The sequence below is a fragment of the Molossus molossus genome, unplaced genomic scaffold (assembly GCF_014108415.1).
Source record: "Molossus molossus isolate mMolMol1 unplaced genomic scaffold, mMolMol1.p scaffold_m16_p_15, whole genome shotgun sequence".
NCBI lineage: Eukaryota > Metazoa > Chordata > Mammalia > Chiroptera > Molossidae > Molossus > Molossus molossus.
Window position 1 is genome coordinate 16,943,826 of NW_023425350.1, and position 19,809 is coordinate 16,963,634.

The 19,809-nt window shown below is 40.8% G+C and overlaps 1 protein-coding gene across 1 annotated transcript in view; it reads left to right on the top strand.

The window, feature by feature from the left end:
• LOC118631006 (solute carrier family 4 member 1 adaptor protein) overlaps positions 1-15,805 on the top strand; it is a 34,732-nt gene extending 18,927 nt beyond the window's left edge. The window contains exons 10-14 of the mRNA XM_036263301.1: positions 205-442; positions 3,821-3,907; positions 6,647-6,714; positions 8,328-8,397; positions 12,155-15,805. Of these exons, the coding sequence (XP_036119194.1) occupies positions 205-442; positions 3,821-3,907; positions 6,647-6,714; positions 8,328-8,397; positions 12,155-12,204 (513 nt within the window). The 3' untranslated portion in view covers positions 12,205-15,805. The remainder of the gene's footprint in view (positions 1-204; positions 443-3,820; positions 3,908-6,646; positions 6,715-8,327; positions 8,398-12,154) is intronic.
• The last annotated feature ends 4,004 nt before the right edge of the window (positions 15,806-19,809 follow it).

Consider the following 19,809-nt stretch of genomic DNA (forward strand, 5'->3'; position numbering starts at 1 on the left):
ATTCTTTTGACCCTGGACACTAATAAAGATACTTGTTAAGGGTCCATAGATGGATAAAATTTCACATAAACGTCCTACTTCCATCATACTTCTGCAGGGTTTATCAACATATAGAGGTTAAACATTCTACACATTTGACTTAACCCCCTGGAAGAGATTTGTTTCTTTCTCAACAATTTGTTCATGGTCTTGTTTCCCTTATAGAAGTTACCTCCCAAGCGTCCTGAACTCCCTCCAGCTCTAATGAGAATGAAGGATGAACCTGAAGTAGAAGAGGAGGAAGAGGAAGAAGAGGAAGAGGATAGAGCAAAGGAAGATCAGGAAAAGAACAAACTGGAGGCTGGAAGCAGTAGGTTACAGCAGGAGAGAGGGCCGGAAGAAGCAGTGCAGGAAATGAGTCCTCCCACAGATCTCACATGTTCTAAAGAAACAAGACAGCATGGTAAGGTATTTCTTTCTTTATAGAATGTGTTTGCACTTATTGTGCATAGTTTTGGGAAAAAAAGTCAGTTCTTGCCTGTGCATCTTTTTTTGAAATACTGTGATTTGTGATATGTGATCCAGCTGGCTCTATGGAAACATACTTTCTTTAATTGCCAGTCATTTTTTTATCCTCATTGCAAAATAAGGGCATATATTTTCAGTCTGTTCCAGAATATGAAAAATTGAAAGCTATGGAATCTGAAACTCCAGCTACCGTGGTCAGTCCTGAGCTATTGCCACTGTTTGATTGGAAGGCAATGGAATATAGAAATAATGAGGACTGATCAGATGGTCTCAGGATAAGCCTTTCCTTACTCATGTTTTCCCCCATCCTAAAGCAGATGCTAAGCATAATTGTACCCACTGGACACACTTCTCAGGAAGTATCATGACATTCATTTTTTTAATATATTTTCTTCTGATTGTAAAAGGCATATGCTCAGTAAGAAACTAAATCATACATAAAAGTCCAAAGAAGAAAAGAGAAATCTCCCATGATCCCATCCTGAAAGATGATTGTTTATCATTTTAGTATCCTCTTATCCATTGTCAACTGCTGGGGTTATTTTCCTACAGGTTGGCCAAATTGCTTAGCAAGATTAAGTCTGCACAGAAAATAGGGAGCAAGAGGGGGGGTGGGAAGCAACAATTGGCATTAAATGTGTGTGGGAATGTATGCATGTCTTCTTCTAAAACAAGCCAGGATTGTCTGCATAAAACACCAGGCCTGGTATGTAGACCTTCTCTTGAATTACATTCAGCAGTTAAAAAAGTTACCATTTTGAGAGGTAAATCTTTTGTTTTTTGCTTTCTCCATTGTTCAGTTACTGGCAAAGTGCTTGGCATTTTCAAGAAAGGTACTTATACATACGTTTCTGAGTCTGGTCTTTGATCCATTTTTTTAAATTCATACAGCAAAAAAGGGAGTAGTTAGTATTTTTTTTTTTTTTAATTAATTAATTTTTTTATCCTCACTGGAGGACATTTTTCCATTTTTTGTTCAGGTAGAGTGGGAGGGAGAGAGAGGAACAGAGAGAGAGAGAGAGAAACATCGACGTGAAAGGAACACATCGAGCGGCTGCCACCCGCACAACGGACCAGGGCCGGGGACAAACTGCAACCGAGATACGTGCCCTTAGCGGGAACCGAACCCGGGTCTCTCAGGACCGCAGGCTGACGCTCTAACCGCTGAGCCAAACCGGCCAGGGCAGTATTGTTTTTTTTTGTTTGTTTAAGGGACCAAATCAAATATGTGTGTGTAAAAATAGCAGACTTTAAAATTTGGTTTATAAGATACATTAATTAGTAAATCTGCAGCTGATTAGAATTCCTTCAGATGTTTTTGTTTGTTTGTTTTACAACATTGGGATCATATTGTACATGCTATTTTGTAACCTTTTTTTATTTTAATGTTTTTTATTGATTTTTTTAGAGAAAGGGGAAGGTAGAGAGACAGAGAGAAACATCGCTGTGAGAAAGAAACATCGATCAGCTGCCTCCTTCACGGCCCCTACTGGGGATCAAGCCTGCCACTGGGGCATGTGCCCTGACTGGGAATTAAACCGGGACCTCTCAGTCCATGGGACCTCTCAGTCCATGGGACAACGCTCAATCTACTGAGCCACACCAGCTGGGCCATAACCTATTTTTTTTTTTTTCCTTTATTGATTTTAGAGAGAGGAAGGGAGAGAGAGATAGAGACATTGATGAGAGAGAACATCAGCTGGCCACCTCTTGCATGCCCCCCACTGAGGATTTGGCCCACAACCTGGGCATGTGCCCTGACCAGGAATCAAACTGGTGACCTCTTGGTGCATAGATTGACACTCAACTACTGAGCCACACTGGCTGGGCATATTTTTTATATGTTTTAAAATACTCTTTTAAAATGTGGTGTAATAAGCGACATAGTGGTCCATTACATGCATGTGCTATAACTTATTTAATCAACTCCCTGTTGTTAGACTTGTTATTTGTTCATTTTGGCTATTTTATTTAATATGTTTTTATTGATTTTTAGAGGGAGAGGGAGAGAAAGAAACATTGATGTGAGAGCAAAACATCAATCAGCTGCCTCCTGCACACCCCCAACCAGGGATCGAGTGTGCAACTTGGGCATGTGCTCAGATTGAGAATCAAACCAGCAAACTTTTGGTGTGTGGGATGACACTCAAACAACTGAGCTACACTGGCCAGGATGTTAATTTTGGCTATTTTAAACATACTTGCATATAATAAATCTTGGTGCTCTGATTATTTTTTTAAAAATATGTTCCTGGGCCCTGGCCAGTTTGGCTCAGCGGTTAGAGCGTCGGCCTGCGGTCCGGAGAGACCCGGGTTCGGTTCCTGCTAAGGGCACGTACCTCGGTTGCAGTTTGTCCCCGGCCCTGGTTGGTCGTGCGGGTGGCAGCCATTCGATGTGTCCCTTCATGTCGATGTTTCTGTCTCTCTCTCCCTTCCTCTCTATCCCTCCCACTCTATCTGTACAAAAAATGGAAAAATATCCTCGAGTGAGGATAAAAAAAAAATATGTTTCTGGAAGTAGAATTTCTAGGAATATGTACATTTAAAAAAATTTTTATTTTTATCATCACCTGAGGACATTTTTGCATTTTTCTTCAGATAGAGCAGGAGGGATAGAGGGAGGAAGAGGGAGAGAGAGAAACATTGATGTGAGAGAGACACATCGACTAGATGCCACCCACACGACCCCAACCAGGGCTGGGGACAAACTGCAACCAAGGTATGTGCCCTTAGTGGGAACCGAACCCGGGTCTCTCTGGTCCATGGGCCAACGCTCTAACTGCTGAGCCAAACCAGCCAGAACTTAATTTTTTTTTTATCCTCACCTGAGGATATATTTTTTTCTATTTATCATCAGATAGAGTAGAAGGCAGGGACAGAGAGAAACAAAGAGAAACATGGATGTGAGAGGGACTGGTTGCCTCCCACACAACCCCAACCAGGGCTGGGGATGAACCACCACCAAGATACATGCCCTTGACCGGAATCAAACCCACAACTCACTGGTCTGTGGGCCTATGCTCTAACCACTTAGCAAACCGGCCAGGGCAGGAATATGTACATTTTTAAGGCTGTGATAAGTATTGCTAAAAGTTTTATTTCAGAGTTGGTCAGGATTTAAAGTTGAAAATTGGTGATTCTCTGTTAGACACATGGAGGCACATTTATTGAAAACTTAATTTTAGTTGAAGCTCATGATAGTAAAACTGGATGATTGTGTATGTACTTAGCTTTTCTTGCTTCTGTTTTTGTTTTCCTGGTTCCCCACTATAAATTAAATAATAACAGTATGCTTTTGTTCTGCTATTTATAGAAAACAGGTCTCAACTCAGCCAAGTGGAACAGAATAAAGATGATCAAGAGATTAATGAAACAGCTGCATCATGTGAGGAACCCTCAGGTAAGTAGCACAGCCAACTCCATTGCTGCTCACCACACAAGTAAGCTACCTGGTGTCGTAGAGGAGGGGTGACAAGCTGACCTGAAGCAGTGCAGAGAATGGCCTTTAAGACACTGGGTAGATGCTGCCTTGGGGCCCCCTCAGGAGAATTGGAATATATGAGAGGTTTATGTTTGATGCCATCCCGTTTGCTTTTATTTACTACTCTGGTCATGCAAAGCCCTCCACAATTTTACATTTCCCAGAGTTGAATATGTGCCTATCATGGGAGTGATTTCAATACTATTAAAAGATATTGGTTGAGGGATTCCAAAATGGCGGCAGAGTAAATAGAAGCTACACAGACCATCTCCCAGGACCAAATTGGAATTACAACTAAAATAAAGACAAATCGTAGAAGAAAAGCAACAGAAAAGCAGGCGGAGAGGACCCATATAACCAAAGACAGGAAAAAAGGACACTGATTGGAGCCTGTTAGGATCTGCAGAGGCACGAGAGGCCGGACTGGGAGCCCACGGATAGCAGCTGTTTTAGCTGTGTGCAGCTCTCTCAGGGTTAAAATCCCAAGCCAGCTCCACAGCGCAGAGGGCCGGGACAGAGCACTAAATTAGCAACAGCCACTCACCTTGGGCTCTGGCAGAGGGAGGGCAGACTGGTCTGGAACTGTGTGGAGAGACTTGGGATTTGGAGGGCCCTGGGAGTTTTTTGCTGAATCATTCCCTCACAGGACAGTAGCCATCTTACTCAAAGAGCCCCTTCCTAGAGCCCCAGGGAGAAGCAACAGCCCCTCTCACAGAAATTTAACATCACACAGCTGGGCCAGAGAAATGCAAATTGAGGCTCATCAACAGCCAGCATCTGCTCCACCCTCTGGAAATCCTTTACCCTGATCACCTGAGAGTTTTTCTTTCAGCTAAGGGCTGCAACCCAAGGTTCATCGGGTAATTGAGACTAATAGCCTCCAGGCAAAAAGCTAGAGAATAACTGAATCTTTCTTGGGCTTGCAAATCTACCTAGGAAGTAAGACTTTGAAAGTGATGTTTAATGTGGGTCCTTCAAAACTCAGTAGAGGGAGCCACAGTCAGTGAAACACCAACACCCACAGGGAAAATTTGGCAGGCTCAAAAACCCACTGAGATAGCCAAAATAGTGAAACAAAGAAACAAATACCAAATGAAAGAACAAGAGAACTCTACCGAAGAAGTGATAAATGAAATGCAGTTAAGCAAGCTATCAGAGGTAGAGTTCAGAGCGATGATGATAAGGAAGCTCAACAGCATGAGTAAAGAGCTCAGTAGCATGGGTAAAGATATTGAAAACCAACCAACTGACAATGAATGACATAGCAGGAAAAAAAAAAATGAAGCTAGACCACCAACTTACACCATGCACAAGAATAAACTCAAAATGGATAAAAGGCTTAAATGTGACTCGTGAATCCATAAAAATCCTAGAAGAAAATGGAGGCAACAAAATTTCAGGCATCCCATGCAGCAGAATTTTCACTGATACAACACCTAAGGCAAGAGAAACAAAGGAAAAAGTAATACATGGGACTACATCAAACTAAAAAGCTTCTGCACAGTAAAAGAAACAACCATCAAAATGGAAAGGAAACCCACTATATGAGAGAGCATAATTGCCAATGATACATCAGATAAGGGGCTAGTTTCAAAATATAGAGAGTACTTATAACTCAACAAAAGGAAGGCAAAGAACCTAATTAAATAATGAGCAGAGGACCTAAATAGACACCTTTCCAAACAGGACATACAAATGGCCAAAAGACATATGAAAAAATGCTCTGCCATTTGACCCAGTGATCCCACTTCTAGGAATATATCCTAAGAAGCCTGAAACACCAATCAGAAAGAATATATGTACCCCTGTGTTCATAGCAGCACTATTTACAATTGCTAAGATCTGGAAACAGTCCAAGTGTCCATCAGTAGATTAGTGGATAAAAAAGCCGTGGTAGGTATACACAATGGAATACTATGAAGCTGTAAGAAAGAAAGATCTTTTATCCTTTGAGATGACATGGAGGGACCTGGAGAGCATTATGCTCAGCTAAATAAGCCAATCAGAAAAAGACAAATAACACATGATTTCACTTATTTGTGGAATATAATGAACAAAATAAGTTGATGAACAAAATAGACCCAGAGACATAGAAAGGAATACAGTTCAGACTGACAAACCTCAGAGGAGGGGGGTGGGGGAAAGGATGGATGAGATAAACCAAAAAATTTATATGCATGTATGCATAACCAGTGGATATAGACAACAATGCTGTGGGGGTGGGTGGGGAGAGGGTGTCTAGGGGGGAAAAGGAAAAACATCTGTAACAAAAATAAATTAATAAAAATTGAAAAAAAATTGGTTGAAAGTTTGGCCTATTCAAAGGACTTTTTTTCTGGTTTTCTACTGCTTTTAAGTGTTATCATTAAACTATAGTATAGTAAAGTCAGCCCCATATTCCTTCACATTTCTAATGGTGTGATTATGTTCAAACTTGTAGAATAGCATTAGGATTTGAAAACTAGTGTTATTAGTGAAGGGAAAATTCACTTAGTATATGGTCTTTACAATAATAGAACTTTTAGAATTTTATTGTTACTTTTTTTTTTTCAATAAATATAATGCTCTAATGCTTTCTTAGGAGGATTTTTTTTTCTATTTCACTTATTCTGAAATAGCTATTGCCTTATTTTTTTTTTTTCCTTTTTCTTAAATTAGCATCAAAGAATGAATATGAGAAAAGCAGAGATGAACTGAAGAAAAAGAAAGCTCCTGGTCCAGGCAAAGTAAGTAATTTAGTCATAATCTTCACTTCTCTGGAAGTAAAAACAAATCCCCTTGTCATGGACCACATCCAGACGAGTGAATCTGTAGGAATTATCTTGGCAGAGTTCCTAACTGCCTTATAACCCTCTTCTGGAAGCCTGGGCTCTATTTATTTTTATTTTTGAGTTTTTACTTTTTGATTTTTCTATTCTTGTCTCCATCTACCCTGCTCTCTGTAACTGCTCACATACCTATTTTATTAATTTGTGAATCTTTATATTCTAGTATACCATACAAAGACATTTGAGTAATATATTCTTATTTTCCTCCTTTTATTACACAGACGGTAAGATGTTACGTACTACATTCTCCATCTTGCGTTTTTTTTTAACCTATCATGGAAATCATTGTCTATCAGTACACCAAGAGCTTCCTACTGTATGGATGTAGTTTATTTAACCAGTTCCCTGAAGAAACATTTGGGTTGTTTCTAGTCTTTAATTATAACGGTGCTATAAATAATCTTGTATACACCTAATTTTGTATGAATATAGTAAATTCCCAGAAATGAGATTGCTAGGTTGTATCAGGAGGTCCTTAAGACCACACTCAGGCAGAGTAACTCACAGGAGGCCTCATAGGACTCAGCATGTGGTTGTACTCACAGCTGTGATTTACTACAGCAAAAATATATACCGAGCACAGTCAGAAAGGGAAAGGCATGTGGGGTGAAGTCTGGGGAAACCAGGTACAAGCTTCCAAGGGTCCTTTTCCACTGGAGTCTCATAGGATGTGTTTAATTCCCCTAACAACGAGTTGTGACAATTTGTGAGATGTTGCTAACTAGGGAAGCTCATTAGAGACTCAGTGCCCAGGGTTTTTATTGAGGACTGAGATCATGTAGGTGCACCCCCACCTGGCATGTACCCAAATTCCAGTCTCCCAGAAGAAAAGCAGGTGTTCAGCATAAATCACATGAATCACAGTTTAGGCACTATCCTAATGGATAGTGGGAACCCTCCTGAAATCTAAGTTACCAGATGCTAGCTAATGGCCAACTTGCAAACAGGGCTTTCAAAGGATAGCAATCAGGCTTGCTATGCCAAATTGTTCCTGCACCTAGATCAAAAGGCAAATACCAAATTTCCCTCTTTGGGAAAAAACTCAGACCCGTGTTAACTGCCTTTTTAAAAAAATAGTACTTCAGCCCTGCTAGTGTGGTTCAGTGGGTTGAGTGTCATCCTATGGACTGAGAGGTCCCAGTTCAGTTCCCAGTCAGGGCACATGCCCAGGTTGCAGGCTCGATCCCCAGTAGGGGGCGTGCAGGAGGCAACTGACCAATGTTTCTCTGTCTCACATCGATGTTACTTTCTCTCTCTTCCTTCTTCTCTCTCTCAAAACATATCAGTAAAAACATATTCACTCTCAGTGACTGAAATCAGCTAGTTGAGGCTTTACAGAAAAAATAAAATCAAGGTTCAGAGAGAAAATGTCCTCTATATTTTGATTACTTATGTCAAGACCATTAATGGAAGCTGTTCTCTCTTAGTTTTTGTTTGCTGAAAAGCATAGGGGCAGTAATTCTTAGAGTTAAAATTTTTTTTGAATAAAATAACCTATCTTTTCTTTGCAGCTTCCACCAACACTTTCCTCCAAATATCCAGAAGATGACCCAGACTACTGTGTGTGGGTCCCACCTGAAGGTAGATTGTTTTTACTTTCTTTTCCTCTAAGATTTAGTTATATATTTTTTTGAATATATAATATATAGGGCTGGGCAAAGTAGGTTTGCAGTTGTAATACAAATAAATATCACAATAATTAATAAATAGTAATACAAGAATGAACTCTTGTGTTTTGTGTACTCACAACTGTAAACCTACTTTTGCCAACCCCTGTGTATTTAAGGTTCAAAATAAGAAAGTTACAAGAATATTTAGTGGAATGCTCTCCCTTACTGGGGAATGGCAATTGAAAGATCTAAAGAGACACAGCAACAAATATAATTTGTAGACTCTGGATCCTTATTCAAACAAACTATTATAAAAAAATGATAAGCCAGATAATTTTGTATACTAGGAAATTATTGTTAATTTTTTCTTTTTTTTTGATTTTAGAGAGAGAGGAAATGAGAGGGAGAGAGAGATAGAAACATAGATGAGAGCGAACATCAGTTGGCTGCCTCCTGCATGCCCCCCACTGGGGATGTGGCCCACAACCTCGGCATGTGCCCTGACCGGGAATCAAATCGGCAACCTCTTGGTGCATGGGTCAATGCCCAACCACTGAGCCACACTGGCTGGACTGTTGTTAATTTTTTTAAAGTGTGAATGATTTCGCCCAGCCAGTGCCGGTTTGATTCCCAGTCAGGGCACATGCCAAGGTTGTGGGCCACATCCCCAATGCATCCCTAGTGGGGGACATGCAGGAAGCAGCCAGTTGATGTTTGCTCTCATCTATGTTTCTGTCTCTCTCTCCCTCTCATTTCCTCTCTCTCTAAAATCAATAAAGAAGAAAACAATTTTAAAAATGTGTGAATGATCTTAAGTTATGCTTTTTAGAAAAAGTGCTTATCTTCTTCTAAATATGTATAGAAATATTCACAGATGGAATGATATCTAGGATTTGCCTTAAAATAATCCAGTGGTGGAAGATGAGGGTAGGTAGGGGAGGAGTAATAGATAAAGCAGGATTTGCCATATATTGATAATTGTTAAAGCTGGGTGATGGGCAGAAGGAGGATCATTATATTTTTCTCTTTACTGCTGTATTTTCAGTTTTCCTTAAAGTGATAAAAAGAAATCTCTGGCTATGCCTCAGCTACTCAGTTTATTTCCTCTAAAGACAATGAAATATCAGTTTATTATGACTTCTTTTTTTTTTAAGTATTAGTTTTTCTTTTTTAAAATTTATTTTTATTGATTTTTAGAGCGAGAGGAAGGGAGTGGGAGAGAGAGAAACATTGATGAGAGAGAACATTGATCGGCTGCCTCCTGCATGCCCCCACTGGGGATTTGGTCCACAAGCTGGGTATATACTCTGACCGGGAATCGAACTGGCGACCTCTTGATGCATGGGTCAATGCTCAACCACTGAGCCACACCAGCCGGACATGACTTTTTTTTTTATTTATTTTTTATCCTCACCAGAGGACATTTTTCCATTTTTTGTTCAGATAGAGCGGGAGGGAGAGAGAGGAAGAGAGGGAGAGAGAAACATCGATGTGAAGGGACACATCAAGTGGCTGCCACCCACATGACCAACCAGGGCCGGGGACAAACTGCAACCGAGGTACATGCCCTTAGCGGGAACCGAACTCGGGTCTCTCTGTACCGCAGGCTGATGCTCCAACTGCTGAGCCAAACCGGCCAGGGCCGGACATGACTTCTTATATATATTATATAAAACACCTACATAAGCAATAACATAAATAATATTTCACCACTTTTTTACACAAATGGAAACATTCTCCCCCCCCGTAGATGTATTTAAGAGCATTATCTATCATTCAGGATAACTTAATTCATAACAGTAGTAGGCTCTATTATAAAAGACATCAAATGAAACCCATACTATGCATTTTGTGAACTTATTATTTCCCAAGTACAAGTAAATACCCAATATAAGTATTTACCTTGACAGCACTGTAATTTCAGTTAATTATATTGTGTTAATTGTTGTGTTAACTGAATTAAGAGTTTAATTAATTCTGGTATTTAAGAGAAGTATATACTAGTCAAAATAAGAATACAGTCGGCCCTCGTTTATCGTGGTTATTCAGTTCCAGACTCTACTGCAATAAATAAATTTTGGCGAAGTAGGATTCTTTTTTTTTTATCCTCACCAGAGGACACTTTTCCATTTTTTGTTCAGATAGAGTTGGGAGGCAGAGAGAGAGAGAAACATCAACATGAAAGGAACACATTGAGTGGTTGCCACCTGCACGACCCTACCAGGGCTGGGCTGGGGACAAACTGCAACCGAGGTACGTGCCCTTAGCAGGAACCAAACCTGGGTCTCTCTGGACCGCAGGCCTACGCTCTACTGCTGAGCCAAACCGGCCAGGGCCGAAGTAGGATTCTTTATTTATATGTAGTCATCCCTCGCCACTTTGCACTTCAGCTTTCGCGGCTTCACTCTATTGCGGGTTTTTCAAATACTATACTATACTATACTTTGAAAAACCCGCGATAGAGTGAAGCCGCAAAAGTTGAAGAGCGAAGTGGCGAGGGACGACTGTAGTCAACTTTTTTCTCAGCTAGGATTTTGTATAAATAAGTTTATTCTTTTAATCAACCCTCTCTTTTCACACTATACGAAATTTATATTAAAAAATGTTGATCTGTTTTCCAAATAAGGCAGTAAGGGGTGTGATCTTGGGTTTCTTACAATAAAATATTTTCTAATTATGTCACTTTGAATCTTTATTCATATAAATGTTTTTCTTACTCTCAGATAAGTCAAACAATGTGATTTGCAAAATTGGAAGCATATTCCATGCCTTGCTGTTTTGCACTTAACACTGTACAGAGACCCTTCCATAGTTATTTATAGATCTCTGTGTCTGTGTGTGTGCACACGCATGTGTGGTAGCGTAGTTCTTTTTTATGGTATGGATATACCTATACTTATTTAACCAGTTTCCTCAATGAATATTTGCTGTGTTTCCACTCTTTTGCCATTATAAATAACTGTAATGAATAATCTCTAACATATATAATTTTGCAAATGTAGAGGTCATGTGTAGGAAAAAAATTTGTAGAAGTTATGCTAGATCAGAGGCTGTGAACTTTTTTAAAAATTAATTAATTAATTAATTAATTTTTAATCATCACCCAAGGGATATTTTTCCATTAATCTTCAGATAGAGTGGGAGGGAGGGGAAGAGGATTGGGGAGAGGGAGAGAGAAAGAGAAAGAGAAACATCAGTGTGAGCCAGATACTTCGATTGGTTGCCTCCCACATGAACCTGACCAGGGCCGGGGACGAACCCCAACCGAGGTATATGCCCTTGGCTGGAATGGAACCCCCGACTCACTGGTCCGTTGGCCAATACTCTAACCGCTGAACCAAACTGGCCAGGGGAGGCTGTGAACATTTTAAAGATGTTATAAATCACATTCTATAGACATTGTGCCAGTTTACAATCATACATTTATTCTTATGGCAATATAGAAGATGCCTTTTTCCCCATATGCTCATCACAGATTGCTTTTTCTGTGGATTGGGTTTCTAATTAATAGAAATTTAAATTCCTAGAAATGCTTGCTCCTTTATCTGCTGGTGTTAGTGTAGAATTGAAAAGAGGGTCATATTTTGAAATTGGATGCAAAAAGTCAAATTTGTATCATAGAAGAAATGATTATCTGTTTTACTTTTTGGCTCACAGATGTCTTTTCTTTTCTCCCCTGACTATGGAAAACTGAATGTATTTCTTTTGTTCTTTATGCTCTGTTGCAGGTCAAAGTGGAGATGGCAGAACCCATCTTAATGACAAGTATGGCTATTGATTACTTCAGAATCCTAAAGGAAGACCTTATGGACCACATGACATGGGATATTTAGGATAACATATCAAGTTGAATGTCCAGAATGTCAGATGATCATTTGTAAAATCTGGTGACTGGCCTTTTCTTCTATACTGTTGGCTTTCTAAATTTATCTACGCATCTGATTTTCTTGAATTTGGTATTCATGTTTAAAAGTGTTTGTGTATGGCCCTGGTTGGTATTGCTCAGTGGTTAGAGCATTGACCCACACACCGAAGAGTCACGGGTTTGATTCCCAGTCAAGGGCACGTACCTGGGCTACAGGTTTGCTCTCCAGCCCTAGTCACACCTCTTGTGGGAGGCAACCAATTGCTGTGTCTCTCTTATATCATTGTCTCTCTTTCTCTCTCTCTCCCCACCTCCAATTCCTCCCTTCTATTCTCTCTAAAAATCAATGAAAAAATATCCTCAGGTGAGGATTAGCAACAATAACAAGTGTTTTGGTATGTATGTAAAAAGGAACCATATATTTTGAGAACTAGTAAAGTAAGAGACATGATTCTGTTAAAATGAGAAGGTGAAGATGCCTCCTGTTTGTTTAGGGCCACACGTCTTTCATTAAGTTTCAGGGACTGTGCTTTTCCTGAGTGGTAGGATCCTACTGTCAGTTAGGCTCCAGGATTCACTGATATTGCTTCAAATAGGGATGAAATATGAGGTCATGCTATGGGCGTGACCCTGGGGTTCCCTGTTACTCTGGGAACTAAAAAATAGATGCACCATGGGAGTTACTTACTTCCTTACACTGTAATCCTCCTGCCAGGTTTAAGAACAGATCCTGACTTATCAGGACCCCAGTTCAAGACCATAGCATACCTCACACTGAGTCCTGATAAAAAAAATTCAGCCCTTTGAATGTCCTGGACCCTGACCAACCAGATTGGTTGTTACTTCTCATGTGGGAAGGTGCAAATAAGGTCATAGTATGAAAAGCTAGATGTGTCTTGCCCAGTGTGGGGCATCTCACCTCTGTGGAAAGGGGAATAAGTGTTCCTTTGTCTCTGGAAGCATGAAGAAATTCAAGAAGATGTCTTATCTCACCCCATCCCACCCCACCCCCATCATTAATGCCTCACTTCTACAAAGGAAGGTCTAAGCGTGGAAGCAGGCAGAGAGCCTGTGGACTGGGCTGCAGGCAAAGATGATGAGCAGGCAGGAGAAATGCTGTGGCCCAAAAGAGAGTGGACAAGGATGATGCTTTCCTCACATGGATCATACAGTTTGCGTGAGGTAAGCAAGAAGCAGTAATAAGAAACTTCAGTTACCCTGTCAGATGTGGGAAGTCTGGTCTGCTAGGAGTGATGTCTTTCATTTCTCAAAAAACAATACCAAGATTGGTATCATGAGAAACTATTATTTTGAACTTCATTTAAACCAACAGGGAAGAATTTGTTGATGATGTAAGAAGTGACAGGAATTTGGGGACAGAGTTACCATGCCATCTTGTATCAAGGCAGCGGACCAAGGTCTAAACCAGATCAGTGGTCTTCAAAGGTGAAACTTTGTACTCAAACAAAATTGTATGTGGGATCCTAATGCTTGAACAGGTAAAAATATACCTGTTGTGGGGGAAGTGAGGGCATGGAGGTTGCACACACCCACACACACATTCTCTCCTCCTCACTCTACCCTCACAATGACCCTGAAGAATCCTAGGGACTCCATAGAGCACAGTCTGCTTTAGGAAGGAAGATTTCTAAATGTTCTGGGGGAGGTAGATAGACATGGTCCCATGTCTAGAGACCCTGAAGCAAATAGGACTCCACATGCCAAAATAAAATGATATATATGTAACTTGTATAAGTAACATAAATAGTTGTTGGATTTGATTCAATAGACCTGCATGTGAATCTTAGCTCCTATTTACTGAACAGGAGACTTTGGGGACATGACTTAAGTTCCCTGGGCCTCAATTCTTTCATGTGTGAAGCAGGATCAGCAATGCTTCTTGTTCTCTGAACCTCAAATTTGCTTTAAGGATCAAATGAGATAATGTGATGGATGTGCTTTACAGGGCTTTGTAGATATCAGTAGTTGTTATTCATTACCAAAAGGACACAAATCTTGACATCGGAGGAGACTGGGTTAGATCAGTGATTCTCAGCTGTGGCTACATAGTACAATTGCCTAGGGAAATTTTTTAAGTTTTTCATTCCAATGCTTGGATCCCATCTCAGATCATTTAAATCAGAATCTCTGAGGTGATCCCTTCTAAAAGCACTCGAGGTCATTTCATTGAGTAGCCCATAGTGGAGAACCTCTTTAATGGCCAAGTATTTTAGGCTTTGCAAACCATTATAGTCTCTGTCGCAGCTACTTGACTCTGCTGTTGGAGTACAAATGCCATAGACAATCCACAATCAAGTGAGTGTGCCTGTGTTCCAACAAATATTTATTTATAAGGACAGATTTGGCCCGCAGGCCATAGTTAGCCAACCCCTGCTCTAGGCTAATTCTTCAAGGTCTCAGCTGACTCAAGATGTACCTTACAGGATCTTGAGGAAGTAGTGTGTGTCCCCATTCATGGATATTGGATGTTTTTGTTCAAAAGGCTTATTATGCCCTCCTAAATGGTATTGGTCACAATTTATGGTTACCAGAAATCAAGGTAATTCATTCTCCTTCCTCAGAAACAAATGTAAGGTTATTAGCCATTACAAAAAAATATTGTTACAGCAAGCACACAGTTAACTAAAAGCAAGATGTCCCTGGTCAGTTATCCTGGACTTCTGTTTCATGCCCACCTCTTTATTTAAAGGGCAATGAGAAGCCACTGGGGGTATTAGTGATGGTGAAATGATCAGATTTGGGTTTTTAAAAGAACATTCAAGCTACAGTGTGGAGGAAGGATGGATATAGGAAGACCAGTTAGAAGTCTGCCAAAGTCTAGTGAGAGCTTATTGCAGCCTGTAGTAAGTGGAGATCGAGATGCAGAGAGGTAAATGGGTCTTTAACAATATTGTTAGAAGTAGAATGGCTGAGACTGAGTGAGGGATTGTCTGGGAGTAGAGAGGGAGGAAGGGTGGGGGGTGATTCCTAGGTCGCTGGCTGTACACCTGACTAGGGGGTGGATTTATTGAGATGAGGGATGTTGGAGGAGGATTGAGTGGCAATGGAGGATATTGTAAGTTTGGTTTTGGACAAGTCAAACTTGATGTCCTTTGAGACATCTAAGTAAAGGCATCCAGAAAGCAGTTGGATGTAGAGGCCTGGATCTCAGAAGAGGGCTAGAAAACAGTTGTAGCCCCCTACCAGATGAACCTGAGTCAGGGGCACCTGCGGGTGAGGTGAAAGACCAGGTGGCAGGCAGGGATTCTGCAGGCAGACTGCAGTCCTGGACACCTTATCTCCATAGCTTTGGCATTGGGAACAAAGTTCTTCTTGGCTATAAGTACTCATTTATTGGGGGGGGGAGGTGAAGTAAGTACCACAGTTAGCAGCACTCTGGAGAGAAAAGGTCAGGGGTATGTATTTAACATTAAAACAGGTCTCTTTGATTTAGGAAATTTCTAAGGATTTTATACAGTTCCTGGTACATTAAAAATGCTTGTAGAGCCCTGACCAGTTTGGTTTGGTGGTTAAAGCATTGGCCTGAGAACCAAAGAGTCATGGGTTCAATTCTGGTAAAGGACATGTTACCTTGGTTGCAGTTCGTCCCTGGCCCTGGTCAGGGTTGTGTAGGAAACAACCAGTCAATGTGTCTCTCTCACATGGATGTCTCTCTCCTCCTCCTCCTCCTCCCACTCTATCTGAAGATAAATGGAAAAATATCGTTGGGTGAGAATTTAAAAAAATGCTTGTTGAGTGCCTGCTATAAATATTTTCTCTGGAATTGTGCTAATCTAGGATAGGAAGTATGAAGCCCCAGCATCTCCTGGTAGCCCAAGCTTTTACCCATTACTAACTTCATTGGAGTTAGCTCTTTTGGGAAATATGACACAATTCCTAACAAACTTTGAAACCGTAAGCCACAGCCTGGGGATCCGTTACTTTACCATTGAAATACTACCACCTCCCGGATAGGGTGTGACAAGTGACCAACAGCTGTGGCTGGCTTCCTGAGAGTGGGAGCCAGAGGGAAGCCTGCCAGTCCTGTGGCAATCAAAAGCAGGAATCCAGGTCCCTGGAATGGCTGAATTCCCATGCAGGGTTTGGACCCAACCAGGTCTGATGGTCTGCTGGGAAATGACATAAAACTCTCCTTGACCTTTGGGGGGACAGGTCACAGCATCAAACTGGTATGGTGTCTTCTTGTGACAGGCTGCTTTTTGATCTTGAGATTCTTCACTTGATGTGGACATTGAGAACAATTTTCAAGACTTCTCTGCAATCTGAACAGTCTTTGCCTTGCTTTGGTTTTTGAGGTTTGGCACAACTATAGGGTGAGAATGAGACTTCCAGTCTGTGGGAGACCAGAAGCCTTTCTCTCCCCAGTTGGACCTGGCCTTGGAGAAGCAGATTGGAGGGCTCAGCATGTGAGGGGATAGTGGTTCCCACTGAGGGTAGCTCCAGGTGGACTTCTTTATTCCCCAAGTCAATCTTAACAGTTTCTCTGTTGTAGACATTCATCCCTCTGTATTGCCCACTGCCCTGACCCAAGCTCCCCTCAACTCTGACTCCACACAGATCTCCCTTCCTCTTGTCTCTGCCTCATCAACCTCTCCTCTACACATCGGAATTAGCTTAAAGTGCATCTCTGAGCAGAATCCTCTGTTCTGAAATCTCAAAGGATTTCATTATCCAAAGAATGAGGTCTAAATTATCCATTATCCAAAGAGTGAGGTCTAAATTCTCTTGAGGCTTTCAAATCCCTTATCATAAGGTTCCTGTATTTAAAAACATTTTTTAAAATTTCAATTACAATTGACATACAATATTATATTAGTTTCAGGTGGTTGGACATTATATAACTTACTAAGCAATCACTCTAATAAATCTAGTACCTATCTGACACCATACATAATTATTACAATATTATTGACTATATTCCCTATGCTGTACTTTACATCTCTGTGACCATTCTGTAACTACCAATTTGTACTTCTTAATCCCTTCACCTTTTGGGTTCCTGTACTTTTTGATAATCATCACTACACCCTACTATATGCCTTTGTCCTTTCCTTTCTGCCACCTGACCAGGTGAACCTGATACTCTAATAATAATGGATTATTTGCCCCCAACACACCTTTTGCTTTTACTTTCTATGTTTTCTATTAATCCTTGATGTATACATGGCCTTAAGCCTTGGTTTCCTTGTCTGTTAACCAGAGAAAATAATACCTACCTCATAATATTGTGCTGGAGATTAAATAACTAATATACCTATAAAACCCTTAACCATGCTTGACACACAAACAGCTCCCTCAAAATATAGTTATTAGTAGTAGCGTTGTGGTCTTCCTTGCTCATGTCTGCTAGGTAAGGCCCTACTCATTTTTCAAAGTCCATCTTGAGTGACTTTACTTTCAGGAAACCCTGATCCCCATGGTCATCACTAACCGCTCCTTCCCCATCAGCCCTATAGCACTCTATTTCTACTTCTATGATAGCCCTTAGTCTAGGGACTTGGTGTCTGTTAAATGATATGTGTGCTTAGGTTATTTATGCTTGTAAAATGTATGAGTTGGGAGCAGGAACTATACATCTTATTTTGTACTCCACCTGCATTGCACCCCATGGTACCAATCAGTTCACAAAACAGGTGCTCAGTTAACTGTTGTTTTCAATGGGTAGGGGTTGAAGGGCAGGTTCTAGTCCTAGCCTTCTGCCCTTGGGTTTTCCAGACCAGCGGGACAGTCAAGGAACGGAATGTTTTTGCGGAGTTAATGCAGACAGAGGCCTGGATTCTTGTTCTACTTGGGGCTAAACCAGGTGGATCTGGGTGGAACTGCTCTTCCCGTTAAGGGGCTCTAGATTCCAGCAGCTGCCTTTAATTGTGTTTTAAGTCCTCTGCCAGCCCTGGAAAAGCTTGATCTTGAGGGTTGGCTCTGGTCTCCTCAGGATGTCACGCATACCCCTTAAAAGTCAGTGCAGCAATTGCAGGGAGTGACCACAAGAGGGCAGGAGAGACCCATTACTATGCAGCAAGTTGGCCATGGGGTGGGAAGCTAAAAGACATGTTTCAAAGAAGAAAGAAGAATAAGAATCAGAGAAGAATAGCAGGATTCTGAAGGAGTGAAGGGCAGCAAGCTGGTTCAGCTCACCAACGTCTTCCTAGGCCCAAGACCTGGAAGCAGCAAGTTAGGGACACTGGTCACACCCATATAGTGCTCCCCAAATGTCTTTCAACCTGTTGTTTCTGATACTTAAAGTTTTCACCTGGAGTCATTCTGCAGTCATAATGTAAATATTCTGTGTGGGAGTTTGGGCTTTGCCTATTTAGTACTTGCACATTATATTATAGCTTTATGTTTTTTTACAGAGAACTTTTTACACCCATTTCCCCCTTATTTTTATTGAGGTATAATTGACAAATAATACAAAATTGTTCTGAATTAAGGTGAAAAACTTGATGTTTTGCTATATCACACCCATTTTGAAAATATGAATCTCCCATTGTCTTAAAACACAAAAAGAAGAGATATTGTCATCTCTGTTTAAGGACACTGGAGCTCAGAAACATGAAGGGACTTGCTCAAAGTCAAGTTTGTGGTGGAACCAAGTCCAGAGCTTCTCTGATTCCTGTGCTTATTCCTCTAGTTTTCAGTTGTTCATGTTTGTAATCTTTGTGAGTTTTTAAGAGCAAGGACTAATCTGGTTCATCTTTATATCTTTTAATGGTACCCCTTAATCTTTAGGACTATGAGTGGGTATGTTGCATAAGGCCTTGCCCCTTAGGAGTTGGATTCCATGATCTCTCTCATATCCTCCAGGATTCAGTAATTCTGTGATTTGGAGACACAGCCCTAATGACAACAGTGATGGCCCTGAGCGATCTACTGGCTGAGCATTTCAACAAGGGCAGCCACTTAGTGACTGCCAGCCTGTGAAGGTCCGTTCTTAGTAATGCAGGGTAGGTGCAGGACAGTGGACAGTTTCTCACAGTGTGCACTAGTGTCCCTGGTGTGATTAGAGTTGACTTTAGAGGAAGAGGATGAAAATGTTCAGTTTTAGTAATGATGCATATAAATACATAGATTATTATTTATATATATATACACACGTATGTATTGTTGCCTAGAATAAGGTCAACTTTTAAAGTGACTTTATTTAAAGAAAAACATTCAGGAAATAATAGTAGGCTGCTATGCAACAAGGCAAAAGTATGAAGCAGATATACCAAAGACTGGAGTTCAAGGAACTGTGGTGAGGTGGGAAGATGATGTAACCAGAGTCACAAAACTAATTTCAAGTCTCGCCCTGTGATCCTTAAGCCATGTAACCTTGATTAAGTTGCTGGCCTTAAATAAGCCTCAGTTTTCTCATCTGTGAAGTCAGAAAAGAATTCTCACCCTCCTTAACTCAAATGAGAATAAATGAAAATATGCTGAAGCCTGGGAAACCTCTGTGCAAATGTCTGGTGGTGCTAATATCCGATTCCCTCGTTTACCAAGGTCTGTACAGGA